General features: G+C 57.5%; 1 protein-coding gene across 4 annotated transcripts in view; it reads right to left on the bottom strand.

Annotated features, from left to right (window-relative positions):
• Nucleotides 1–403: 403 nt before the first annotated feature.
• The window catches only part of TTBK1 (tau tubulin kinase 1), a 41,973-nt gene continuing 15,587 nt past the window's right edge, over nt 404–26,789 (bottom strand). For 3 of the 4 annotated variants that reach the window (XM_042938843.1, XM_042938842.1, XM_042938840.1), the window contains exons 12-16: nt 26,566–26,744; nt 23,295–23,856; nt 4,400–5,991; nt 1,370–3,734; nt 404–1,008 (exon numbers count right to left, since the gene is read on the bottom strand). In XM_042938843.1, the coding sequence (XP_042794777.1) occupies nt 3,344–3,734; nt 4,400–5,991; nt 23,295–23,856; nt 26,566–26,744 (2,724 nt within the window). In that variant the 3' untranslated portion in view covers nt 404–1,008; nt 1,370–3,343. Of the gene's footprint in view, nt 3,735–4,399; nt 5,992–23,294; nt 23,857–26,565; nt 26,745–26,789 lie in introns of all 4 variants that reach the window. The other variant, XM_042938841.1, reaches the window with a different exon arrangement.

Below are 26,789 nucleotides of genomic sequence, written 5' to 3'. Positions count from 1 at the left end.
AGAATAATGACCATTGTTTCTCCTTGCCTGTGAGCTTTTTAGCTTTATGGTTTTCCAAACTCACTTGTGTCTGTTAACTTTGGGGCAATGCAAATTCTTCCTCCCTTCCTCCCTGCACAAAGCTAGACTCTGAGTCTCCTTGGAGAGACAACCAGGGGAGCTGAGAGAGCAGAGGCTTTGCTATCAGAGACAGAGAGTAGCCCTCTTCCACCTGTGTGACCCTTTATCTGTTCCTGTCCTGAGCGTCTGTTTCCATCTCCATAGAGACAATCTAATCTGCCTCCATGGCAGTCCACTCCCACTTGCCCACCAACTTGCACTCTTCTCCCCTGCCCATTCCCAGCCACAGTGCCTAGGCTTTTCCCTCTTCCCCAAAGGAAGAAGAGTCCAGGCCAACAGAACGAAAGGTCCACAGGCTTTTTAATGGTGTGATGGCTACTTCCCTTCCAAGACCCGATCTAATCATGACAGCGGCTTCCAGGGTGTTGGGGTGGGGGTGGACAGGTGCAGGGTGGGCAGAGGCCATGCAGTGACTGGGAAGAGGTGGGGGAGGGTGTTACATTCTGTTTGGCATGTAAACATTCTTCAGTGGCTTCCCTGGGGGAGGGGGAGGGCACCTCCCTGCCCCCCACTCCATGCCCACCAGGGCTGATCCCCGGAGCTGAGAAGACTGAGCCAGGCCCCCGTGAGGAGCCCGGAAGGGGGGTGCCCACATGAATGGGACATGGCCCTTCTCCTGCACCCGCTTCGTGCACAGTGTGGGTTGGGAGGGGAGGCATGTTCTGGGGTGAACAGACCTGTGTCTGAGCCAATGACACAGGTTTGTCATGATGGGAAAGTGCTTGAGGGGTGAGGTGGTGGTAGCGGTGGTGGTGGTGTGGCACTCTTATAGAGAAAGGGCTCAGGCCCAGGAGGGCTTGGTGGAGGGGATGGATGCTCAAGGGGGAAGAGGCTGCAGCTGGGGGTGGGGACACTGGGAGGTGTGGTGTCCTCTGCCCTGGATCCTTCCTGGGGAGAAGAGCAGAGTCAGTTCCCTAGTCCCCTCCCACACTCACCCCTACCCCTCCTCCCCAACCTTGGTGACATTCCATGACGCAGAGGCCTGAGGTCAGTTGGGAGCCCTAGGGAGGTCTGGAATCCCGAGAGCAGACAGGGTTTTGCGTCTCTGCCCAGCTCCAGTGCTGGGTGAAGCTAGGGGTCAGATGGGCCTGGGGCTCTCTCAGGCCGCCCCCTTTTCTTCCCAACACCAAACCAGGGTGTTGTTGGTCCTGGGGCAGAGGTGAAGCTGGGGGCCCTACATTCACGGTTCGGTTGGTGGCAAGGAGCAGGCCCAGGACCTGGGCACCGGGGGTCATGCCCTGGTCCCCACCTGGCACGAGCTGATTGTCATTCGGAGAAGCTCTAGGTGGCAGGGAGTGGCCCCTCTTCCACCCCCTCTGTTGGACCCAGAGGGCAGTAGAGGCCTTGGGAGGGTCTTGGGTTGACAAAGAGGGCTCTGTCCGGAGAGGTTTCCTGAGTGTTCTGGGAGCTTCTGCGTCAGCATGGGATGGACCTCAAAGGCCGTCCACCCTGGAGTCCTCCCCTGGGCTGGTTTGCAGAGAAGCCACCACCTTGGTGTGGAAACAGCTGCCCAAGCCTGCTGACTCTCCAAGAGGGGCTTCAGCTGGCACCACCAGGCTGCTTCCAGGGCCAAGTTCCTCATGGGCATCCTTCTAAGCGATGGTGGCTGGATGCTGCCAGACCACTGGGGCTTGCTGGGGCCTTTCTTCCTCTTCCCCTGGTTGCCTAGCCTTGTTCTCTGTGACTCACAGAAGAACAGAGGGGCCAGGCCAGGGGACAGAGGCTGAGGGTGCTGAGGATGGAGAAGGCCTGCAGGGGACCTGTCCCAGATAGACAGGGTCGGCTGTCCCTTCTGCAGCCCGTGTGCTGCTTGGCCAAGATGTAGGCAGTTGAGGCTCATGAGGTGGGATGAGCTATGCAGGAGCCAGACCCAGGAGGAAGCCCCATATCCATTCATGGAGCAGCACAGCCCTCACCCTCTGCAGGGACAGCTCAGCTGCTTGGGTTGGGGTTAAGACAAGAGGAGACAGGCTGAAAGGTTAGCTGGGGGAGGAGGAGACTTAGGCTGGACCCATCACACAAGCATACCATCTGGACTTAGAAGGGCCTTTCTGTCTTGAGTCCAGGGGCCAGCTGTCAGGCCAGATGATGGTCTGATCCAGCCCACTCTCCACCCCAGGAGGACAGACAGGGTGACCCGGCCAGAACTGAGTCCATGAATCTCTAAAGGGCCAGTGCAGAGAAGATGAAAAACAGCCATTCTCCACCTCCACTGAACTCAGGAGAGAGGGAAGTTGGCTGAAACTGCAGCAGGCAGGATTGAGGTTAGATGGCAAGAAGGAGTTCCTGATGGTGAGGGGTCCTGAGCACTAGATCAGGAGGCCAAGGGAGGGGGTGAAACCTTTTTTAAAGCCCCCCTCCAACTTCCCATTGGGAAACATGTGCCCAGGAAGGCAGCCCACACACACTCTCTGGTTCCCATTGAGGACCCACCCAAATTTATGGGGAGAAGGACTTTGCACCCTAGGGGTGCAGAAGAGCAGCCCCCCCCCCCCCCCCAATCACCTGCCCACCATCTTCCACAGGGGTGTCCAGAATGGAGCGGACTTTGGGGCTGGTCAGATCTGCCCCCTCACACCTGAGTAGACCAATGGCCCCTGGATCCCAGCTCCCCAACCCCAGCCTAGCAGCTGAGAAGAGGAGGCCTTTTGGACCACCACAGCTTCCAGGAGATTGTGGTATTGGTCCCTGGTGGGGAGGCTGGAACTTCCACTTCCGGAACTTGAGTCTGCCTTTCTCAAAGTGGAGGTGGGTGGGCTTGGGCTGGAAGAAGGCCGGGAGGAGGAAAAGGCGCCGCAGGAGGTGTAAGCAGAGGTCCCTGTGGGAGCACGAAGAGCAGCAGAGGCCTGGCAGGTGAGGGGGCGTCCCCATTTGTGGAGTCCTCAGTGAAAAAGTGGCTGAGCCTTCCCCGGGGCGGAGGGTGAGCCTGCCCCACCCGAAGGGCGGCAGGGGGATGGCAGGGGTCACGGGGAGGGGGCGGAGTACCGGGAGGCTGGCGCTCCCCCCCCTCCCCCACCCCGCGGCGAGGCGTCCCCCTCCGGCCGGGCCGGCGGGCGGGCGCGGCGAATGCTGGCGCGCGTCCTCGCGGGTGCAGGCGGGAAGCTGGGGCCGCGGGTGGCGCGCGTCAGGCGCGTAAGGCTGTGCTGGGAGCTGTTTCAGTGTGGCCGGCTGCGGATGGGGGGCCGGGGTGAGGGTGGGGGGCCGCGGAGAGCCTCGCGCGTCATTATCTGGCCCCGGCCCGGCCCTCCGCGACCCCCGCCCGGCCTTTGGTTGCTGCGCGCTGAGTCTGGAGTTTCCCTCTGGGTCCTTTCTTGGGGCCCCCCGGGGAGGGGGTACCATCAGGCTGGGCCCGGGCCTGCGGGGCGCCCCGGGGCGGGGGGCCTGCGGGCCGGGCCTGGTGCGAGGGAGAGGAGCTCTCTTTGCGGGACAGGGACTGGCTCCGGGGGGACGCGCTGGGCTGGCGTGGCGCGGCAGAGGTGGAGGGGCCTGGACTTCGCGGGGCGGGGGGCCTGGTGCCGGCTGGGGCTCGCCCTGGGCCCGGGCCACGGCCGGGGGGCTGTTTGGGGCGGAGGTCAGCAGCAACGGCCGACCCTGGGGGCTTCTGCAGCTGGAGCCTGCGGGAGGAGGGGGACGGAGAGGTGCAGAAGGCAAGAGAAAAGAAGAAGGCAAAGAAACAAAAAAGGAGAGACATTTTCAGAATCTCTGGGCACTGAGCCCTAGAGTCCTGCGTCTTCAGAGCTGGATGAGCCTGAGATCATGGCACAGGTGAATAAACTGAGGCCTGGTGCTTCATCCTCCTGGGCGGGACCTCTAGAGTCCACCCTCTCCCAGGCTGCTCCCCAAGAGCTTGCTGCAGGCTTTCTTGGACGTCACTGTTTCATCTCTGAAATTCTCATGGATTTTACATTCTGCTCTATAATGTACCCGTGTTTACATTGATATGAATCGTGTTTTTTCCCAACTACTCTGCCCTTTATCCTTTGGGTTCAAATGCCTCATGACATACCTGAGGCTGTGATGTGAGCTCCACTGGCCCCTATTAACCTTTCCCAAGCTTGGCCTCCTTGGCACCCCTCTAGACATGTTCACTGTAGCCCCTCCCTTGAGCCCAGTGACAGGGCTGGGACCTGAGTCAGAAGAGACACTTAATGGGGAAGGTGGTGAACAGGTGTAGCTGCATCCTCACTAGGCCCTGACCTTGGCTCTGGGGAGACCCCTGCTGGTGGAGGCCTTCTGTGGTCACCCTCTGCCCACCCTGGGGCTGGCAGCAGTTTCTCACCTGCTGGTGATGGCTGTGTCAGATGCGGGGGCAGCGCTGTGGGGTCTGCCAGGGGACTGCTGGGCTGCAGCAGGCGTGGGCATGCGGATGCTGATGGGGCGGGGAATCCGGCTCCGGGTGGTAGCTGCCCGCCCTGCCTTCCTGGGGGCGGCAGGCTCCGAGGCAGGTGTGTCCTCCTCTGAGCCCGTGCCTGAGAGCGTCTCAGAGGCACGGCGCTGCTCCTCACTGGAGGAGGACGAGGCCCCAGAGGCCAGCCGCAGCAGCAGGCGGCCCTGCCTCTTCTCCATCACCAGCCGTGCCAGGTCCTGCTGTGGTCGGGCCCTCTTGCCCCACCGCTCTTTGGCCGACAGTGAGCCCGAGGGCTCCGAACCTGTGTCCTCCTCAGACAGCAGGACAGGGATCCGGCTCCTGGGACGAGGGCCTGGCATGGCATGGCGGCTGGGGGAGACAGTGGCCAGTTTCTCTGGGCCTGGCTCCAGCGGGGATGCTGGAGCTGGCCCATTAACAAGGGCTGGGCCATTGGGCAGTGAGTCTGTGGCCACCTCCAAGGGACTATCCGTCGGGGGTCCAGACAGAACATAGCTCTCCAGCCCTGACTGGGCGATGCCATTCTCCAGGGGCACGGAGGCCCCCTCCTCCACAACCCTCCCGTCAGAAGGTGCCTCCAGGCCCGGCTCACCCCCAGCACCCAGCTCCTCAGACCGGGAGGCTTGTCCACCGGAAGACATGACATTGAGGTGGGTTTTCTCTGCAATGTGCACAAAGGTCCTCTCAACTTTGGTGAAGGGTGAGGAGGTGACTGCCACTCCTCCTGCCCCTGTGGTCACTGCCCCGGCCCCTGGCCCTGTTCCCGGCCCAGGGGGCTTGGGCTCAGACTTGAGGACAGAGGACAGGGTGCCTGGCTCAGACACGTCCAGCTGGCTGCCGGTGGGCTGGGGCCGCTCTTGCTGAGGAGTGAGGGCAGCCAGAGTGCCCAGGTCAGGGTCAGGGGCCAGGTCGGCAGTGACGGGCGACTTCTTCATGTCGCCAGGGGAGACGAGCACCAGCGTTTTGGAGCCCTCTTCAGGCTCCAGATCCCCGTCGGCCATGGAGGCCCGGCCCCTGGACTCCTTCTGGTCATCAGCCAGCAGCGTGGAAGGGGCACCCTCTTGGCTCCGGTCAGTGCTCCTCTCACTCCCATCACTGCTGGAGCCACTGCGAGGCCCCAGCACCTCCCCTAGAGCCACTGCCTCCTCCTCCTCCTCCTCCTCCTCTTCCTCCTCCTCCTCCTCTTCCTCCTCCTCCTCCTCTTCCTCCTCCTCCTCCTCTTCTTCCTCCTCCTCCTCTTCCTCCTCCTCTTCCTCCTCTTCCTCCTCCTCCTCTTCCTCCTCCTCCTCCTCCTCCTTCCCATTAGCTTGAGGCTGAACAGGAGCCAGTGGGACCTGGGAGGTGGTGAGCAGCATGTGGGAGAATCCCACCCTCCGGACCCTGTTGAGCAACCGAGCCCGTTCTCGGTAATCAGAGAGGTCTTTCTTGAAGTCCTGGTAGGGCAGGCTCAGAGGCACAGCTCGTGGGAGACCATTGACCTCAAACGGGGACGCCACGGAGAACACCTGCAAGAGGCACATACAGGGACTGGCTGAGGTCACCCACCCTGCCGGGCCCAAGGAGACCTGGGCTGTGCCCACAAGCTAGGAGGCCCACGTGCCCAGCCATGTGCACCAGAGTGTGTGCTCCATGAGGGTAGGCACTGGATCTGTTTTGTTCATTGCTCTGTCCCCCAAGGCCTAGAATGGTCCCTGGCACCTAGTAAGTGCTCAGTAAATCTCTGATGAAGGATTGTGTGCATGCTCCAGTTCCCCTGAGGACCCCTGGCCCTGATCCTGGCAGTTTCTCTGTCTCCCATATTCCATCTCCCTCACTCTTCTCCCTGCCTCCAAAACCCAGGGCCAGCTCTGGTTCAGTCAGTAGAAGACAATGACAGCTGCAAGGCATCGTAGCCGCCATGTAGATCAACCCTCCCTTTGACAGATGAGGAAATCAGGTCTGGAGGGGGGCAGCAAGTGTCTGGGTCAGCCCTCACTGCCTCCTTGTAGGGCACAGTTTCTCTGCAGCCAGGGAGCTGGCCACTAGGGCCATCAGAGCTGTGGAGGACAAGGGCAAAGTTCGGCGGTCTTCCACACCCCAAAATGCAGGCTGGGCCCCTGGAGCTCCAGCCCCCCTACCCTCCTGTCAGTCAAGACTTTCCAGCCCTCTACAGGTGTGTTTTGAGTCCATACTTCCTTCGGGAATTCACAGCCAGCTTACGAAGGGCAGTTTCTTTCCAGTTGATTACGTTTTCCCTTTTGAAGCTTTGTCCAGCTTGGCAATGTGATGGCCTGTTCTTGGTTTTCTAGGCTCTTGCCACATCTCCCCTTAGCCTCCTCCCTTCTGGACTGGAAAGCCCTGACCACCTTCTCAGGACTTCAGCAGCTGCAGAGCACATGGGCACATCTGCCTGGTGGTTCCCCAGCCGGTGGCCTGTTTTGTCCCTCCCGCACTGCCCACCCATCCTTCTGACAGCTGCTACAGTAATCTTCCTGAAACTTGAATCTGATCCTCTCTCTCTCCACTTCAAACCTGCAGAAACCTACAGGAGCCCCCACAGTCCTCAGAAAACAGTTCCAGTTCTTGGCTTGGCACATGACAATCCTGTTTCTCACTCCTTGGTCTGGCTCCTACCTTCAGTTCTAGCCTCACTTCCATCAGTGCCCTCTGATCCCCGCCTTGTGCTCCAGCCATGCTGATGCCACCAGAAGTTCCCCAAATGTATCATGGTTCTCACACTGCTGTCTTTCCCTCTGGCAGTTCCCTCTGCCTGAGTCCCTGTCACTTCCTCTGGGCACATGACAAATTCTTCCTCCAGGACTGAGCTTAAAACAACCTTCCAAAACACCTTCCTGTCCACCCACCAAGCAGGCATCATCACCCTCCCTTCTACTTGTTTTCCCTGAGGGTTTTTCTCTTCTTCCTCCCTCCCTTCCTTCCTTCCTCCCTCCCTCCCCCCTCCTTTCTTCCTCCCTTCCTCCCTTCTTCCCTTCCTGCCTCCCCCCTCCTTCCTCCTTTCCTTCCTCCCTTCTTCCCTTCCTCCCTTCCTTCCTTCAAGAAGAAGTCCTAGAATGTCTGTTGTCCTGGCCACCATGTTAGAGCCTATGCATCTGTGCATCAGGTATTGAACGAGATAGATATGGTCCTTGTTTTCACAGAGTGTGCAATCTCTCTATTAGGAAATGAAATTGGGATAATGCATACTCCACAGAGATTGTGATCATAAATGAGATCAGATAAGCAATGGGTCTGGCGTATAGCAGTTGCTCAATAAATATCAGCTCCCTCCCACCCCCACCTCCTGCCCCCTGCCCTGCTTCTCTGGTTTGGAGATCACTGCCTCCCTCTGTAAGCCCAGAAATGCCTGGATGCCACACCTATGGGAGATAGGGTGGTGAGAAAAGGAGGGCCTCTCCCAGCTGAGGTTTCTGCAAATAGCCAAAGGCTGGTGGAGGGGAAGGTGGGAATCCCCAAGTCTGAGGATCTGCCCAAGGCTGTGACTTTTCCTCTCCTCAACTGCCATAATCTTTCGCATGATCAGACCATCCATGAGGATGTAATGAGGGTTGGGGGCATGCAAGATGGGGTAGCATCCGACCCCAGGCAGGACCCCTGCACACCCTGTCTGAGCCAGGCACCAGATGGCCTTAGAGCTTTTTCTCCTTCACATCCAGGCTGGAAGTCCTCAGCAATTGTTTTCTTTTTCTACACTATTCTCATTCATTCATTCATTCATTCAGCAAATATTAAGCCCTAGTTCTGTGCCAGGCCTTGTGCTGGGGGCCCTTTGTCATGTTTAGTTACCAACAGTAAGGCTAAAGACTGGGCAGAGGTGAGGGGGATGCTGTGAGACCCTGGGTGAGTTGCCACCGTGGTGTAGATGCTCGTACTGAGTGCTAGGTACCTATAGACAGACACGGAGCTCTGATCATGTCTCCCTACTGTCTAGCTCAGAACTCACCCACCCAGCAGAACCTCTGCCTATTTTCCCTGTCCCATCTTTGACACTTTGAGCGTCCGTGGCACAACTACCTTTCCCTCTACCCTTTAGAAAAGCCCCATCCATAGGACAGACCCTCTGTTCACAGTGTCCATGTTAGATGATCACAGGTGGAACCTTCTCCTTCCATCTCAAAGCCTTCCCCTTCTGTTACATGGGAGGGAGGAGGGATGAGAACTGAAATCAGGCATCAGTGACAATGTCAGATTGGGAAACTGAGGCCTGGAGAGAGGCACTGGCAAGCCCACTTCACAAAGCACATCAACCAACTTGGCCCAGAACCCCAAACTCTTTCCATCGCCTCACTGGCCTCCCACCCTCCCATGCAGGGAAACCTGGGACCTTCTGCCCTTTAGCAGGAAGAACCTTAACCTCAGAACGGGGACAGACTTGCCCTAAGGATCACTGACAAGCCCACCCAGGGCCTGAGCATACTGGATTTTCCATTTCAGAGTCCCTCCACCTCTCCCCATCTGGCTCCATGTTGGGAAGGACAGGCCTGGGCTCAAGTTCCTCCTTCCTCAGAGAGTGGGAGGTCCCCTTCACCCTCCCCCACCCTCTCCTGAATGCCTGAGCCCAGTGAATATTCATCCACTTGCCCATGCCATCCTGTGCTCATTCATTCAGCCAGAGTTCACTAGACAGCCTCTGTGTGCTTGGCCCTGTAGATTTGTGGATACCGTGGGAGGGGGACAGCAGTGACACTCTCCCATTCCAGCTCAGAGGGCAGCAAGTGTGCTGGGTGTCAGCAAGGGCAACTCAGCATCTGGAAGGACTCACACCTTCCTACTCCCTTCCTAGGTCAGCGACCCTTTATGATTCCAATTTATTTATTGTGGCTCTCCAGACTGGCTTGGCACTGGAGTCTCTCGGGGTGCTTTTTAAACCTAAAGAGCCCTGAGTCCTATTCCCTACCCCCCACCCCTAGTCTGTAGGTCAGAGACGAGGCCCAGAAATCTCTCTATTTTAAATCTCCCTGGTGGTTCTGATGGAGTTTGGCAAAAGGCTGCTACTGTAAGGGTGAATCATGGAGAAGGTGAGGCAGGCCACTGGAGCTAAGACCCGCAGAGAGAATGAAAGTCCCAGCCCTCCCCTTGCTGGGGTCTGAGCCCAGACCCCAAGACTGTGGCCTCCCCAGCTTCAGAGTCCAGCCCTAATCCATATTTACTCCAGTCAACAGGAAAAGTGGAGGGATGGACCAGCCTCTGATCTTTCCCTGCTGCTGAGGCTCTCCTCAGCCTTTGACACTAGTGACCCCCCACGCCGGGGACTGGATGGGTTACATACCTCCATTCCCTAGATGGAGTGCAGAGAGCAGCTCTGCCTGGACCCTGGCCAAGCCCAGACATTGCACACTGCACTTCAGCCCACAGTCCCAAGGTCAAAGAAGGGGGGCTGGTGAGTGACCAAAGCTGTAGGATGGACCGGGACATCCCACCCCTCCCCCACAAGGCTGGCGCACACCTCCCATCTCTCATCCTCCTGGGGAGCCCCCATTGCCATAATTGCCCCGCATCTCTCGTCCTCCCAGGGAGCCCCCATTGCCGTAACTCCCCCACCTGGAACCAGAGATGAGAAGTGGGCAGTGTAGCACTCTGACCACCGTTGCCCTTCCCAGACCTTTCAGCTACCTATCCGAGTTTCCACTCTCAAACCACACCTGCCAAGCCACGGCCCTCCCTGCACTCCTCCACCCCAGGGCCACCCACCTGGGCACACTGGCCATTGATGCTCATCTGGGGGCGGGGAGGGGTAAGAAGACCTGAGAAGGTGGCTGTCTACCCTGGGTCTAAGCAGATCCTCGCACACTTGAATCCCAGGTCTCAGTGCTCCCAACCCATCCTTGCCTGCCCCAGAGCTCACAGCATGAGGACATTCTAAATGCTTCAGGGGCAAGAAATGCAGCTCTAGCTTACCCTTCTGCCCTCACACTTGGTTTAGGCCCCAAGGAGTGAAGTGTGGCACTGTGACAGCAGACCTGCAGGAGCCGGGTGCAGGACGACAGAAGGAGAGCCTCCCCTCTTACACGCACTCTCTCTCTCTCTCTCTGCGGCAATCCTCCTTCTTCCAGTCCCACTCCTCTCATGGACCTGGTCTTCCCTCAACCCACATTCTATCCGTCAGCCTCCCACCCCCACCCCAGGCTCTGCACAATCCACTCTTTCACTGATCCCCCTGGACAGACCATTCTCCCCCAGGCCAGGGCCATCTCAGATCCCCCATCAGAGCAGAGGGGCAGGGGAAGGCTCCTATGGCCCCTTCACAGAGCTCACTGGCTTCCTGGCCTCCTTCCCACTGCAGGCAGGCACATGCGCTTGGCCTCAATAGTCTGATCCACAGAGAACAGATTTAGGTGCCCACCCACCTACTTCCCATCCCTCTTCCTGTAAATTGGCAATTTGGTTTCAGGCCCCAGAGACCAGGGTCCATCCCCAAACCACTCCTCCAGATGAAAGAAGACAGGGTGAGGGTTGCTAGAGTCCAACTAGGCCCCAAACCTCCTGGGGTCCCCCTCCCCCTCTCCATTGGTCCTCGTCTTAGGGGCAGCTGAGGTAGAGGTGGGGCTGGATCCCTTGATCTGGAATTTGCCCCCACCCAATCCCAGAATCAGCAAGATCAGCTCCTGCCCTCTGCTCAGCCAGGCACCCCCGGAGTTGGGGTCTGCATCGAGGGGTGGGTTAGGAAGGAGAAGTATCAAAGAAAGCAAGCGAGGCGCAGGTTCCTGGAAGGCGTCTTTAATCAGGTTTTGGTAGTACACAAGCTCTCCGGATTGTCTGCATTAACATACAGGGACTTAAAAAGGCACAAGATCCCTCGCACAGCGACGCGTGACGGCGGGGCGCCCCCCACCCCCGCCCTTGCGCGGCCGTGTGCGCGTGGGTGCGTGTCCGTGTCCCACCCCCGTGGCGGCGCCGCGCGTGTGCGTGTCGGTTTCAAGTGTTGGATTTGTACAGTACTCGCAGTCTAGGGGCGGGGGCTCAGTGCATGCTTTTCCACCCGGGCCCGGGGCCCCCCCGACGCCGCTATGTACACTGAGGACGCACCCCGGAGAGAAAGAGGAAGAAAAAAAAAAGCGTCCCATCTTCGTGTGTGTGTGTGTGTGTGTGTGTGTGTGTGTGTGTGTGGTCTTGAGTTTCTCGTGCATGCTTACGCGGCTAGGGTTGGGGAACAGTGCAAGCTTATAATACAGTATTATTGCAGTACAAAAGGGGGGGGATGTGATGGGAGGGGGGAGGCTTAGGAATAAACTGGCTGGAATTCGGGACCTCCGGAAGGGTCCTCTCCCCAACCCCCTTCCCATCCCTCACTCCCCTCCCCACCACGATTAGGAAGCAGCTCCCAACGCTGGGAGGGGATCCTTGGGTCCCTGGAAGGAAAGGGCTCAGCTGGGCCCGGGGCTGAACTTCCCCATCCCACCAGTCCCACCTCTCAGGGGGCAGGGGTCAGCCCTCTCCTTGCTAAATACTGGCAAACATTAGGGCCCCGAACCCCGCCTGCTCCCCCACGGAAGCCCCTCCAAGTGTGGGTGAGGGGAGGGGTCGACAGAGCAAGTGCAAAGGAAGCAGATGTTGGTCCCTGAGTTTTATTTTCGGGGGTGGGGAGGGAGAAGAGCTGGAAGTGGGGGCATGTTTGGGGACCCCCAGGGCCCGCAGTGTGGAGTGGGGTGGGGCAGGAGACACAGACGTGGAGGCGTGGGTAAAAAGGGGGTGTTGGGTGGCTCTGAGAGACCTAGGCTCAAAGCTTGTCTCCCCCTCAACTCTGGGCTCTTTGGCATCCAATTGCAAGGCCAATTATGGGGGGGGGGGGGGGGGCGTGGCTGTGGGCAGTTGAGGTAACAGGAATCTGGGGTGGGGCGACGGGGGCCCTTCGAGCCGGGAGAACTGGCCAGCTCCCCCTCCCAGCCCTTCGTCTGCACCCCAGCCCTGGAAGCACTGAGGGGCGAGCCCCCGCCCCAGGGTCGGGGACCCAGTGGCCGCGAGCCGGCGGAGGGGAAAGCAAACACAAACTTGGCGCGAGGGCGGGGCGGCGGGGAGGGCTAACCCCCGAGAAGGGGTATTTAGCAGCAGGCAGCTCGGCGGGGGGCTAGGGGGTTGAAGGTCCCGAGGGCGCGCGCGGAGGCGGGGCGACGTGGAAGGCGGGGCTGGGGGGGGGGTGTCGGGCGGTACCCTGGTCGCGCGCGTAGCAGCTAAAAAGACGGACCATACATTCGTGGCGCGCTGGCCGCCGGAACGGGAGTGTGGGGGCGGGTCCCGGGGGCGGGGACAGAGTGGAAGTGGTGGTTGGGGTCCCGTTACAGTAGTTATAAACCTGCGAGGGGTGCCCGGAAACGCGATCTTTGTGCTCTCCCGGCCGGGGCTACTAGTTTGCTGTCCGGAGAGTGGATGAAATGTGCGCGCAGCAATGGAGTGTGCGTGTGTGTGCGGGCCAGTTAGTTGTGGCAAGGTGAACCCCACCCCCCGCACCCGCAAAGCCTGTGCAGGTAGAAGGGACGGTATGTTACGGGACTGACGACGGAGCCAAGTGAAAGGAGAGGTCTAGAAAGGTTCCCATAGTCCTCTGGGCTTCATTGCCTCTCCTCCCCTACTGCTTCTTAACTCTTTACATGGGGGGAAGGGGTCCACTCAGGCTCCGGGGCGCCCTGAGCTAGGAAGCCCACTGGATGGTATGGGGAGCCATTGGGGATATTTGAGGGATGTGGTCCTCAGGCTGGGAGCCTCTCCCTTAGGGAGAAGGATGCTTTAAAATTTTCAGAGGCTGACCCACAAGTCCCAGGAGGCACCTCTGTACCTAATAGGAATAATGCAAACTTTGGGGACATGCCCTCCAACTTAAGGAGAGTGATTTGCAGGGCGCCTGGATGGCTCAGTCGGTTAAGCATCCGACTTTGGCTCAGGTCATGAACTCGAGGTTGGTGGGATAGAGCCCCATGGTGGGCTCTGTGCTGTGAGCACAGAGCCCACTTGGGATCCTCCTCTGTCCCCCTCTCTCTCTGCCCTGTCCCTGCTCACACTCTTATCTCTTTCAAAAGTAAACATAAAAGAAAAAGGAGAGTGATTTGCCACACTCCTTGTTACCAAGGACTGCCTATGGCAGTGGGCAGATTCCTGCCCTTTGGGTCGGAATCTTAGAGGAGTTTGGGGTAGGGTGGGGTGGTGTTCAGGCTCTCCTTAGGGGTCCATTCTCAGGTATCCAATCAACCCAAAGAGAACAGAGGATACTGCATTCTCCCACAGCCAGGGGCCCCCACACACTCCCTAAGCATGGTCTTCCCTGGCCATCCAATATAGACACATTTGCCACGTTCCTCTGCCATCCAGTGGCCCAGGCTCCCCATCACCACTAGCTGGGCAGACAACACCACCCCCTCCTCAGAAAAAGGGATCTAGGCAGGGCAGAGGAGAGAAAAGGAGGGTCCCGGGACCCTCTACAGAGAGGACCCCTACTTTTTCCTGGGATTGGAGGGGTCTACCCAACCCCCTTGGCTGGGGAAGCAAGGGTTAATGTACACGCATGGCTCAAAGGTCCCATCATTCCCCCACATGCTGGGCACGGCTATGCCCATTTCCCCCCAAATTGGAAAATGCAGAGGGAGATTGATGGATTCAGGATGCTAGTGGTTGGGATGAATGATCAGTGGTTATTGCTGTGACCCAAGCTGCCTTGAGTGTGTGGGGGTGTTTACTCATTACTGAGAATTTACTAGAGTATTTTTCACTGACCTCGGGTCCTGTGCCATCAGAGAAAATACTGGTCCTATCCGGAGGACCCCACTTACCCCAACAAGCCCACTGGACCACACACACATTCAGGCACACACACCATGAGGTCACCGACATGCACACACAGCACACGCCACACATCCCCCACTGGTTGGCCGTGAGCTGCCTCCTTTTAGAAGCCCACTTGATTTTTGAGTTCCTGGGAGGAACATCATCCCCCTTGAAGTGCTGCAGCCTTGGACAGAAGAGGAGGGTAGGGAGTCCTCAGGCTCACAGAGGATGCAAATTGTGTTCAGAGTCTCTGCCCTTAAGCCAGTTTTGTTTGGCTCACAGTGATTTTTCTTTAAAAAGTTGTTTGTTTGTTTTTTTTTAAATGAGATGCCAATAATTAAAAGTTGGGAGATTTCACACACAAAAAAACTGGAAGATAGTGGCAACAATTGGCTGAGCTGAGGATGGGGGGGGATGGTTCTCCCATTTATCACAGTCCCCAAACCTGCCCTCTCTCTGACACTGCTTGGCTCCTGTTGAGGTGTGAGTTGGTGACAGCTCAAATCCCCATGGCCAGTGCTAACCAATGCCAGTACCTCCCCTGTGAGCCTGAAGCCCAGGAACACCCCCCCCCCCCCACCCCAGTCCAAAATACTCCAAGGTCATGGTTCTGAGTACCTGCCTTCTCACTGTAGCTCTTACTCCACCCTCTGAATCTCCAGAGCTGCTTTGGGATGCCTGGGGTTGTGGGATGGAGAGGGTGGGGTCTCTGGAGAGATAGGGTCGGCCACTGCAACCGACCCTGGTACTCTGGAGTGATCCCCACCTAGACACCATCCCACACCGAAGTGGGAATGGAGAAGGGAGGAGAGTCTGGCTTCTAGACAACTCCCTGCCTCTTAGGTAGAGCAAGGAGGAGCCAAGCAGAAAGGACAGTAAATAGACCACTACACAGACTAAAATGCTCTAAAATGCCTATCAAACAAGACCTCAGTTATTCGGCATTGGTGAGTGTTTTAATGTTTGGTAACGTAAATATTCTGATTAATCTAGTAAATGCAGGTAATACTGGGATCTACCTCCTAGGCTATTATGAGGATTCAATGAGTTAATTTTGTGAACTGCTTCAATCACTGCCTGGCACATAATAAAGTACTATGTGCCACTGGTCATTAAATAAAATTTAAAAATAATAATTGGAAGCCATCACTATATGCAGGGTGTGACTATAAAGTACAAAGACACCATTTTGGAAGTACAGCAAAGAATGCTGCCTCTTTTCAAAGCTGCCCCTGGGGAAGCTGTGTGTGACCTCCTCTTTGGGAAACCCTGCAGAAAAAGAGCCCAACAACACCGCAGACTCACAACTTCCCTACCCAGCCTGGGCCCTTACAGACAAGCGACTATACTCGTGCACGCAAAGCATGCATGGCTCTACCGAGATGCGCATAAACTTGACCCCATACACGTAGTTCCAAATGGCCTTCGCTCTTTCCAGAAATCAGAGCCGCCCTCAAAAGATAATAATGTTATCAGGATCACCTCCTGTTGGCTCAGAGCATTATGGCTTACAAAATACTCTCCCCATCACCACAGAGGGTATGCAAAAGGATGTCCCCTAAAGGACAGAATGTTTGAATCACGATCTTACTTTAAAGGACACATCCTCTCCCACAGGTATCAGTTTGGGAGGGGAGGGGTGTCTGTGAAAATTCAGCCACCTTTGGAATGCTTAACAGGATTCCCCACCTCCAAAAGCTTTGGAAACAGAAATATGTATTTAATGCTAAAACAGAGGCTGAAGCTAGTGCCATCATCTTTGATAAGTCACAAGGCACTTTGGGATCTTAGAGTACCTCAGGGTTCTGGTCACCGAGTGGGAGCTGTGCTCAGGGTCAGGTAGCAGAACCCTCTGGAAGGGAATGCCGGATAACAGAGTGCTTGGTTTCATCTAACCCCCGATAGCAGGGGCCCTGCCCCCACCGCTGCTGACTTTCAGAGCTGCTGGTGGACAGACTCCCCTTCATTTCACCCTCTGCCACTAGCTAGGGAAGATGGGAAGAGGGCCAGAGGGTAGGGGGAAGGGAAGGGGGCAGTGCCAGAATGTGGAAGGCGGGAGTGGGGCTACTGTCCATCCCACCCCCTAACCTTTGTGCTTTGTGTTCTCTGTCCTTTCTCTTCAAAGGGTCTACCCTGCCGCTCCTCTCCCCTCTGCCACAGCAGGATGTAGAGCCACCCAAAACACACTGGAGGGCAACAGAGGCTTGAACTTGGGGAGGTTCAAAAGTAAGCAGCTGGGATGAGGTGGGAGTGGGGCACAAGTACTAGGGCAGGAGTCTGGCTTTCATTCCTAGATTAGGAAGGTGCTCTTGGCCCAGACATCCTCAGATAAGAACAGATTTTGGAGAAAAGAATGTAGTGAGTGTGGGTATAGCTCATGTGAATGAGCTATACACAGGGCCAGCCAGCCGTGAGGACATTTCAGCCAAACAGCGCTGCCCACCCACTTATGACACCCCCAAGTTGGGGCAAGGATGCTGAGGCCTCTACTCCAACCAGAGATAGCTGGGGAGTTGAAGGGAGTTGACCTGGAAAGGAAGAAGAGTCAAGGGGAAAAGGGGGTAGAGAGAGGAGCCAGGATGAGAGTAGGTACATAGGAAACTATCAAGGACTGCACAAATATTTTTCTGACTCCCTAACACACACACGTGCACACTCACACACACCCACACACATAGGGCTGCCACACTGCAAATTCAGTGGGTGTCATTCACATTAGGATCTATGTAAATGGTACTCCCTGGAATTCTGCAGTGCACAGCCTCAGCACCTGTCCATGGCAGCCTTGCCACATGCCCAAATATTCATATATAAGCACACTCACACTCACAAGTGTACATGCATGCACACAAGCATATACACCAACACAGTCTCACTGCAATAAATATTTTGCAAACCTTCAGGCCTCAACCCTTCCTTCCCTTTCTAAATAGGCATAGGCACTACCCTTCCTGGCACCCTCCCCACCACTACTCCATTACCCAGAGAAACAGAGGTGCTGGCTGACAGGGGCAGGAATGAGGAAAGGGAACCTTGGGGGTCCCTGCAGTGACAGGTTGGGGGCTGAGAAATGAGCGGAAAGGGCATAGCAATCTGGCACCCATCTCCAGATCCCCGTGTGATCTGCCTACCCTGTGCTCCCTCTTCACCATGGTCCCTGGGGGCCAACTGGCTTGGCTGAGCACTTACAGGAAGTAGTCATCCTCTAAAAGGGACACTCGTGGGGCTGCTGCTGTCTGGGATTTGTCCTGAGCTCACAGGTGCCGCCTCATCCTTAACAACCACCCTCTCTGCCACTGCTTCTAGATTGAGCCCCCTCACCCTAGGCTCCAGCTCCCTCTGAGGGGCAGACGCCAGGCCCCCATTCGTCCATCCTCAGCTCCTAACGAGCTGGGCAACCAGTCCCACCAGGGGGTGATGGCACATATGCCCTGGGCCAAGGGCAGCCTACAGGGGACTGAGCTTCAGGCCTCCTGGGTCAGATGTGGGAGGTAGGGGCTCTGTCCTCTGTGACAAGGGCATGGGAAAGACTCGCTGGATCACAAGCCTGCTTTCCCTTCACATCACTGAGTACAGAGGCACTCTCTACCGAGCCCCAAATCTGGCCGACTAGGCCCCCAGCTCATACACAGGGCCACATGCCTTGCCCCACACAGATAAACAGACACATTACAGGAGAGGGTCTCAATCTTCTGCCCCCTCCCCCAGGGCTGAACCGGCCCCGCCATGCCAAGAAGTCACCGATTAAACAGAATGAACTCCATGCCAGACCGACTCTGACCCAGCATGCCTTTTCTCCCTGACACCTTGCTTTCCACCGGACTCTGGACCCACTAGTGGCTCCAGCCCAGTGCTTCTGTCCTGTCCCTGAAGGCGCACCGACAGCCCCACCCCTCCCTGCACCATTTGGCTGGCACCAAGCAAAGGGAGACGTTGGGGGGTGGGGGTGGGCATTACAGTACCTTGGGCCAACGTTATATGGGGCTGTATTGCATGATGGGGATGGGATGGGGTGTGTGAGTGTGTGATTATTGCGACCTGGGAAGGAACCATGGTCTCTGCCTGCTCCCCACCCCCCCCCACCTGCCCCCTCCAGGAGGGGGGGGAGCCCAGCCTAGGTCTTGTGGGTGAAGCGGGCCCACACCTGCTGCAGCTGGGACCGCGAGATGCGGAGCACCGAGGGCACGAGTCTGTGGTTGCCGGCGGCGAGGGGCGCATGGCGCCGGTGGGGCGCCCGCACGGGGCTGCTCTCCGCCGAGCGGCTGCGCTGAATGAGGGAACCGGAGGAGCCGCCGCCGCCAGGGTGAGGGTAATGCTCGGTCTCCAGCGTGGAGGAGGAGAACACGGAGGACGCCAGTCGTCGCAGAGGGCTGTACCGCGGGAGGGAGTGCCCCGAGAGTCTGTCCTCCTCCAACTGAAAGAGACCAAGAGAGTGGAGGGAAAAGAGGCGTCAGGCACAGACTCGACAGCTCCGTCTCGGGGGCCACCCACCGCTCACAGCCCCTGCGGCGCTGGCGTCCCGGGCAGGGCGGGGGGCAGGGTCGGCCAGGTGGAGGGGTGCACACTGCCCCGTCCAACCTCAGAACCTAGCCTCTGGCCTCCAACTCCCTTCCCAGTCCTCCTCCTCTCTGGCACTTCTCACACCTCGGTCTCCTTGCCGAGACCTTGGTCACTCACCTCCCCTGGGCAGCCTTCTTCCTGCCTTAGCCTGTGGGAGCTCAGAGTTCCCTCTGGGCTTGAGGAGTCCTCCGCCCTACCCCCCCAGGAAGGCCCCTCTGCAACTGTTACCTGCCATCTGTCTCCCCAGCTGTACTCCTTACTCCTCATGACGTGGTCCAGAGAACATTCCTTGCACACCCTCTGCCTGTACCACAGCGGGATGCCAGGGTCTCAGTGAACAAAATGTAGCAGAATGGTAGGACTCTGGAGTCCGGCTATCCACGTTTGAATCCCAGCTCTACCACTCACTACCTGGGTGACCTCAAGCAAGCTACTTCACTTCTCCTGCCTCAGCTTCCTCACCTGTAAATGGGAGTAATAATGGTTCCCACCTCATAGGGTTGTTATAAGGATTAGGTGTTTATAATATGCACAGCACTTAGGACTGCCTTGGAGTAAATGCTGTGTCATGTGAGCTGTTCCATTATCCTTTAAGTCACTCTTGAGAATGGGGAAAGGAATAGAGGACTGGTAGGAGAGGCAAACAGAAACCATTTCTCCAAAGTGGCTTTTCCCCCAGTCCTCTCCAAGGCGGAGCCACAAGGCAGCCGGTGGGAGGGGGTTGGCCACCTCACAGATATCTGGAAGAATCCTGTTTGTGCCCTCTTGGCCTCATACCCTGAGAAGGAAAAGGGAAAGTGGGCCTGTGCATCCCAGGCCTGTGGGGATGGAAATGGTGACTGGGGTGTCACCAGACCTTTCCCATCCTGACCCCTAGCTCTTCCTGTGACTGAAGTCAGTTTAAATAGCTTTTGGTGGGTCCTGAGGACTGGGCTGGGCCAGCTGCCAGAAAGCTGAAGGAGTGGTGGGGTGGGGTAGGCCAGGACACTCAGTTCCAGTGCCCCCTTATAGATGTCAAATGGGGATGCAGGGACCCAACATGGAGCCTCCATCAGAGAGAGGGGGAGACAGAAGATTCTGATAGGATTGTCTTTGGCCCCACCCTGCTTTTCCTTCCAGCTCCTTCTGAGCTGGCGGTCCTGGCTGCACTGAGGGTTAGGGGTCCGAGGCCCTCCATCCAAGTGATAGAGACACCAGCCCACAGCTCCCCTCGCAGCACACGTGCGCAGTCTGAGTTTAACACCCCAGCCAGAGTGTGGCAGCTTCCGGAAGGACTTAATCCCAGCGTGCTCCTGCCCTTCACTTGCCTTCCATGCCCGGTTGAAGTGCCACCTTTGCGAGACCACCCAGCTTCCCAGGCAGGCCCCCCCTTCTAGCAAAGAAGAGTTCTCTGCTCTCCGCTTTATGGCCTTGCCAATAAACACCCATGTCCACACCTTTGCATCCCCACCCACGCCTGAGAACTGCAGGCTCTGAAAGAGCAGAACTGTGAAGCCTTATTCATCTTTGTCCCCAGCCCCCAGCACGCTGCCTGGCACGTGGCAGAGAAATGCTCTAGTGGCGGCCAAGCAAATGTCCATGCACTCAGAGAATGCTGGCCTGCTGTGTTATCAGCCAGAGACAACCGGCAAAGGATGGTAAACATCTCTCCCCCAAATCACACACACTCTGCTGCCTTCCCCTCGGCCTTAGCTTTCCAGCCACTACTAATTTGCACCTTAAATTCCCTGCAGAAGAAAGCAGTGTGTGTGTGTAAAGAGAAAGTTTAACATATCATGGCATTCACACCAAGGAACAATAGATGCTCTAAAATTGCGCCTGGTTCCACATTATCCTCGTCCCTGCTCCCCACAGTGTTGCAGGTGTTTGTATCTTTAAGGATTACTGTTATGAGGAAGTTCACACATCAGATGCTGAGCAGAGCAAGCTAGATCTAGGAGGGGATTCCCTGCAGAAAGGTGGCAGGGTGGTTCCAGCGTGCAGCCAGTCTTGGGAGCCCCCCCATAGCCTGGACTCAGGACTCCTTTCAGACCAAAGAAAGAAGGAACAAATGTGCCAGTCCACTTCTCCGTCTTCCTCTGCCCTTGACAAGGAGGGTCTCTGCCTCCTTCACCTGGACTGTGCTGTACTGAAATACTCGGTAAAACATGTCACACCCCGTGTGCTCACACATAGCCGCACACACACACACACACACAGGCCACCGTGCACACTGCTGTGCCCAAGGCACACCTGCTGATGTGGCCCAGCCAGCGGGTGAACACATACACGTGCATTCACACACATAAGTACTCCGGTTCTCTCTGACCCTACACGATGCTGCTCTCTCTGGCCTGTGTTTGCTCCTCTCCTAAACTCACAGGCCTCAGACAGCGCTCACCCAGCTCTACCTCTTGCCCCCTGGTGATCTTGGGCTAAAGGCTTAGCCCCTCCCAGCCTTGGTTTCCTTACCTTTTGAAGCGCGGGGCGGCGGTGGGGGGGGGGGGGGTCCTCCTTATTTGCATTAATTGTTGTGAGGAAGACACACGTGAAATACGGAGGCATTAAGAGCAATGCATCTCTGGTCACTGTCACCAGAATTTTTGCTCTGATGATTATCAGCCCTCCAGCTTTGCTATCTCGGCTCCCAGGGTTCCCTGCGCTCTTGCAGACCCGCTGCATGCTCCACAGATGCACCAGTGTGTGTGCACACCCACACCCATGTGCGCTCCTGAGCTGAGCTGATACAGAAATGCACACACACAGCCAAAGAATGCCAACCAACTTCGCTGTCGTGCACTATGGGGAAACCAAGTCCCCAAACACTTAACGCCCCCTCCAGACACATACAACTCACTGCCTGTCCACAGCAAGCAGGACCTGAGCCCAAGGCTGAGACTGAACAAGTCCCCTGCGCCCGCTTCCCCAACTCTTTCTCCTTACCCCCTTGGCTGGAATTCCCCAAAGCAAGGGTGTTTCCCAGGACCTGGAAGGAATCTGAAGGTGAGAAAAACCTCCCAGATAGCTCAGCTCCCTCTCTGAGACCCAACTGGCCTGCAGTCACCAGGAGGGGACCAGCAGAGAGCCCAGGTCCAGAATCTAGGCCTCCTGACTTGGATTCTGGGCTCTCTCTACCCTCTACCACCACTGTCAGTCTCCCCTCCTAGACTCTGCACTTCCTGTGGGTGCAAATGACCTCTGGTGCCTCTGGGACCTGCCACAGGCTACATGCTCAGCAAGGGTGGAATGACTGGGTATTGAACAAATGAATGAATGCAGGAAAAAATGAGAGGGGAGCGACGTGGAATCGCAAACCGATCTTGCTTCTTCTGCTTACCCAGTGCTGGCCTGGTGGGCACAATGTCTAGGTCAACAACAGTCATGCTAGCCCGTACTCTGCCCTGGCTGAGCCTCCAATTTAGGTTGGCTAGGACCTCTCTCACAGTTCCCACTTTTTGAGTCCCCAGTTTTCCAGAATCCAGGGCACAGCTAAGACGCACACCCCTCGGGATCTCAGCTCAGAGGCCCTCTCTTCTAGACGTGGGGATGGGGCCTGAACATAGCCCTGCCTGGAGCTGCCCTTCTCCAGGGCACCCACGTGCTCCCAGGCCGGGCCTCCCAATCTGAGCACACAGCAGAACTGACCCCAGCCCTGGGCCCTGCTCCTTGGATTTCCCAGAGCCACCTGGTGCACACCCCTAACGTGGGGCGACTGAGTGGAACGCGGCACAGTCCCAGAGCCCTCCAGCATCACCTCCTTGGCCCTCCTCAGCCCCTCAGAGGAGACATGCTCCTTTCAAAACCACCAGTGACAGCACTGCTGGCCATCCAGAACTCAGCCGGGAACCCTCTGCTCACAGCCCCCTCAGTTCTTTCCCCAACACCTCTTGGTTCTGTCCACCTTGCCCCACGTCCAGAGCGCCCACCCTGGTCCAAGCCACCAGGGCACTCTCTTGCTGGCACCTGCTGTGTGGCCTTCCTACTGGCAGTTCTGTACCTTTTAATCCGTTTTCACACAGCAGCCGGAGGGATCATTCAAGAGGACCAAGGTAAACATATGTCACACCCCTGTTTAAAAGCCTCGGGTGGCTCACCGAGTCCTCAGAATCAAGCTCTAATCCTTTAGCTCAGCCCCAAGGCCCTCCAGGATGGAGCCAGGGACCTACCCCTCAGCCTCATCTGCTGCAACATGCAATCAGCGCAGTGCTTTCTGACTGCCACCTCCGGACCTTTGTACACACTGTCTGCTTGGCCTGGGAGGCCTTTCTCCTGCTTTGTCACCTGGCTGACACTGCTCATAATGCAAAACTCAACTCAGAACATTGAGGGTGCCTTCTCTGGAAGCTTTGTCCCCCAAGCATGGTTTTGGACCCTGAAACCTGTCTATCTTCATCACAGCCTGCAACTGTTGGGTGCTATTCAATAACCCCCATAGAGCACACAAGGAGCACATCAAGAGCGCTCCAGGCAAAAACTATGGGCATCCAGGGGTGGGGAGTGGGTGCAAGCCCAACCTTACCTGTCTCTGCGGGCCTGTGGGATCGGACTCTCTCCGTCGAGGCCGGGGTCCCGAGTGCAGGGGCGAGTGGGAAGGGCTGCCGGGCGTGGGGGGCTGCGACGTCTCTGACCGGCCATCAGCTTGGCTCAGCTGGGGTGGTAGGGGCTGGGTTGGAATCTGCCGAGGGTCCTCCTCAGCCAGCGTCTGCATGCCTCGTCCCCGGGGCCTGACGGCGGGCTCTGCCCCTGGCCGCCGCCGCTCCTCGCCCTCCTCGGGCAGCGGCCGCAGCTCCTCGGGCTCCTCGTCCGTGGTGCCCGATGTGCTGGGCTCGGCCCCCGGGGGGAAGTCCTTGAGCTCTGTCTCCTTGTCAATGATGACCCACTCCTTGCTGTCAAAGTCCTCCTCCTCGGCCAGCGGCACTGAACGGAAGGCGTTGCTAAGGGCCTCCTGCTCCACGGAGGCTGACACGTCCATGCGGCCGCTGGCCTGCCGATCGGCGTGGCCTGTGTCCACTGAGAGCATCTGGGCCGGCTGCGAAGAGCAGGCTTGGCGCGAGGGTGAGCCGGGCAGATCCATTCGTGACCTGCAAAGCCAGCCCACAGGAGGCTCAGTGCCAAGCCTCTCCAGATCTCCAAGGAACTCGAGTAGGTGGCCAGGTGCAATGTGACCCCTAGAACCTACTGACCACAGCATCTCTCCCACCCTGGGCCAGGCCCGGTCACCTCCTAGATTACCACCCCCGAACCTCACTCCCCACAAAGATTTCATTCATCCATTCATGCATTCATTCCCTTCAACACATGTATTTGAATGCTTACTGTGTTCCAGGAATACAAACATGCAGAAAATAAAACCTGGTTCCTGTGCCCAAGGAACGCTCCCTTCTGGACCAGCCAGGAAACTTAATCTCCCTAAGGCCCACTTTATGCTTGCTGGTCCAGTGCTCACACTCCGTCAGAGGCTGCCTCCAGGGCAAACACACCCATCTGGCCCTTGAGTTTGCAGATGAGCTTTCCAGCTTCTTCTACCACCACCTCCAGGTCTGGCTGGCTGGTTTCACCACCCCTAGCAAACTCCAGTGGCTCCCAGCCCCGAGGACAAAGTCTATGTTGCTTAGCTTGGCACTCAAGCAGCCAGACTAAGGCCCAGTATCACCATTCTCCCAGCCGGACCCATGTCAGAGTCACTGGCTTTTCCCCAAATTGCGCATGTGCTCATATTTCTGTGCCATTACACACGTCACTCTCTCCACATGGCCTGACCTTCCACCCTTTGCTGTCCCAAGCAGCTTGGATGTCACCTCCTGTGGGGGGAGCCTTTCCATCCTGCCTGGGGGGCTACTTTGCCTTCCCAGCACTGTCTGTGCGCCCCTGTCCTCACAGAGTGGAGCACGTGTGTTTACATACCTGTCTCCCCACGAGGCCGTGAGCCCTGCCAGCCAGGGACTGGGTCCCATCTCACTCTGGGGCAGTGATCCTACCTTGGGACACCTCTTCCGTTGTTACCTTACACTGTGCTGTGAACCTCACATTACTTCCAGAGGTTCTCAACTGGAGGGGAGGGTACCAGTGCCAAGGTGAAGATTTTGCTGCCTGCAGGAAGCTACACAAAGGCCAGGGTGCCCCCACCGAGGACCATGGAGGCTTAGCTCCCCTGGGGTTGTGCACACCCTCATGCTCAGGCTGTGGGCAGGGGGCTGACTTTTTTTTCTCCCGCAGCCTTGAGCCTGTGAGACAGAGGGGTGCAGTTCAGAGCCACTGTGGGTCTTTCTCAACACCCCCCTGCCCTGGTCTGTGGGACCTACCAACTCCTCCCTCTCCACAAGATTTGTTTTGATTTAATAAGGCTTTAAATACAAACATCCCTGAGGTGGGCCACCCAGGGTCCTACACTGATGCTCCCATGCGAATGGCTGGTGTTGCTTCCTTTCCTGAGAGCATGGTTTGTTTTGATGGACACAAAGGAGAGAGGGGCTGAAGGGGAAAAGGGGGGGGCGAGAAAAGGGGAGAAGGAGGAGAAGGAGAATCCAAATCCCATCTGCTTCATACTTTTTCCTGCCTCCCAGGTGTCCCAGAGCCCACCCAAACCCTCTGCCCTGCCTACGAGATCCTGAACCTTCCCTTCCAGAAAATCTCTCCTCAGCCATCTCTTCTTCTCATCATCCCTGAAACAAGGTGTTCATTCTGAATCAAACCAGTTTGCTCTTCAGGACTGTCTTTGTTCGGGGCATTCCCACCTCTCTTCTCCACTGATATCCCTTCCAAACTGCCGTTCCTCAGTTCTCCTTGTTTCCTGAACCCTCTGGGCTACCATGGATGAAAATGTGGTCTTCAGTCCCAGGGAGGCCAACCTGTGTGAGTGTGAGTGTATGTGTGAGGACTGTTGGCCACCTGAGCACAGGGCCCACATCCCTCTGTCCTGGGGGTGCCATGGGGACTGGTGTAGGGCTCCCCTGTCTTGAGTACTGCCATGCTCCAAAGGGGCGCCGTGCCCCATCCCAGAGGCAGAGTGCAGTCTGGAGCACAAGCCAGAGGAGGGGCCATGAATGAGATGGGGATGAGGCACACTGGGCCCTCCTAGGCTGGGCCTTGGGAAAAGACCCCTTTCCTGGTGCGGAGAAGACCTCAGCCCTGCTGTGAGGTCAAGCCCCGCCCAGAGCCAAGCGAGGGTGGGGACATCTCTCACAGGCCTCTCCCACCTGAGCTGTCCCACCCACTGGACAGCTCATCCAGGCTTCTGACTCTGGTCCCTGATGGCCATGGACCACCCTTACATTCGCACCCCCCCTCCTCCATCCTGAAGGATCGTTTTGGCTCTAAACTCTCCTCCCACCAACCAGGTCCCCCCTGTGACATTCAGATCCCTGAGCCCTGACCCCCAAAACCTGATCCACCACTCTTGGAGTTGAGCACTCCCTGGGCTCTCCTCCCAGGGCCCTCCCCCACAGCTGAAGGGAGCCTAGTCAGCTGCTCTGAGGCACCTGTAATTAGTCTCTAGGGAGAGGTTCTGGAAGCACACCCACATACCACCTCACCCCCTGGCCTCCTCCGGGGCCAAGGGACCCAGCTTCCCACTCGTATGGCATGCCTCCACCCTACATCCCTTTGTGGCATGAGCTGGGGCCTCTGTACCTGCCCCCCTCCAACCAACTGAGTCTGACCCCAGGCCCTAGTATAACCCTCTCAACACTCCTGGGGCCCCCAACCTTGCATCTAATCTTTCCTACAGACCAGCCACGTGAAGGCTGAGGGGGCCAGAAGGCCCTTGGCCGTCCCCCTAGCCCCAGACCTACCTCCTCTCATGCAGTTCCACCCGCCCATCCGCTGTGGAAAGCCTCTCAGACTCAGGGCTGTTGACCCTCCGGTAGCGAAGAGAACGGACTGGGGTTGTCGGTGAGTCTGGAGGGGCACGCACCGGGGAGCTGGGCACCCCCACACCTCGGCTCTGCTCCTCTTCCACCACACAAGGGGTCTGCAGGAGAGGGGAGTGCCATGAACTGGGGCTGACAGGGCGGCT

Source organism: Panthera leo, chromosome B2, assembly GCF_018350215.1.
Source record: "Panthera leo isolate Ple1 chromosome B2, P.leo_Ple1_pat1.1, whole genome shotgun sequence".
Classification (NCBI taxonomy): domain Eukaryota; kingdom Metazoa; phylum Chordata; class Mammalia; order Carnivora; family Felidae; genus Panthera; species Panthera leo.
Note: the sequence above shows the minus strand (reverse complement) of the source record. Positions and strands in the feature narration are given on the sequence as shown.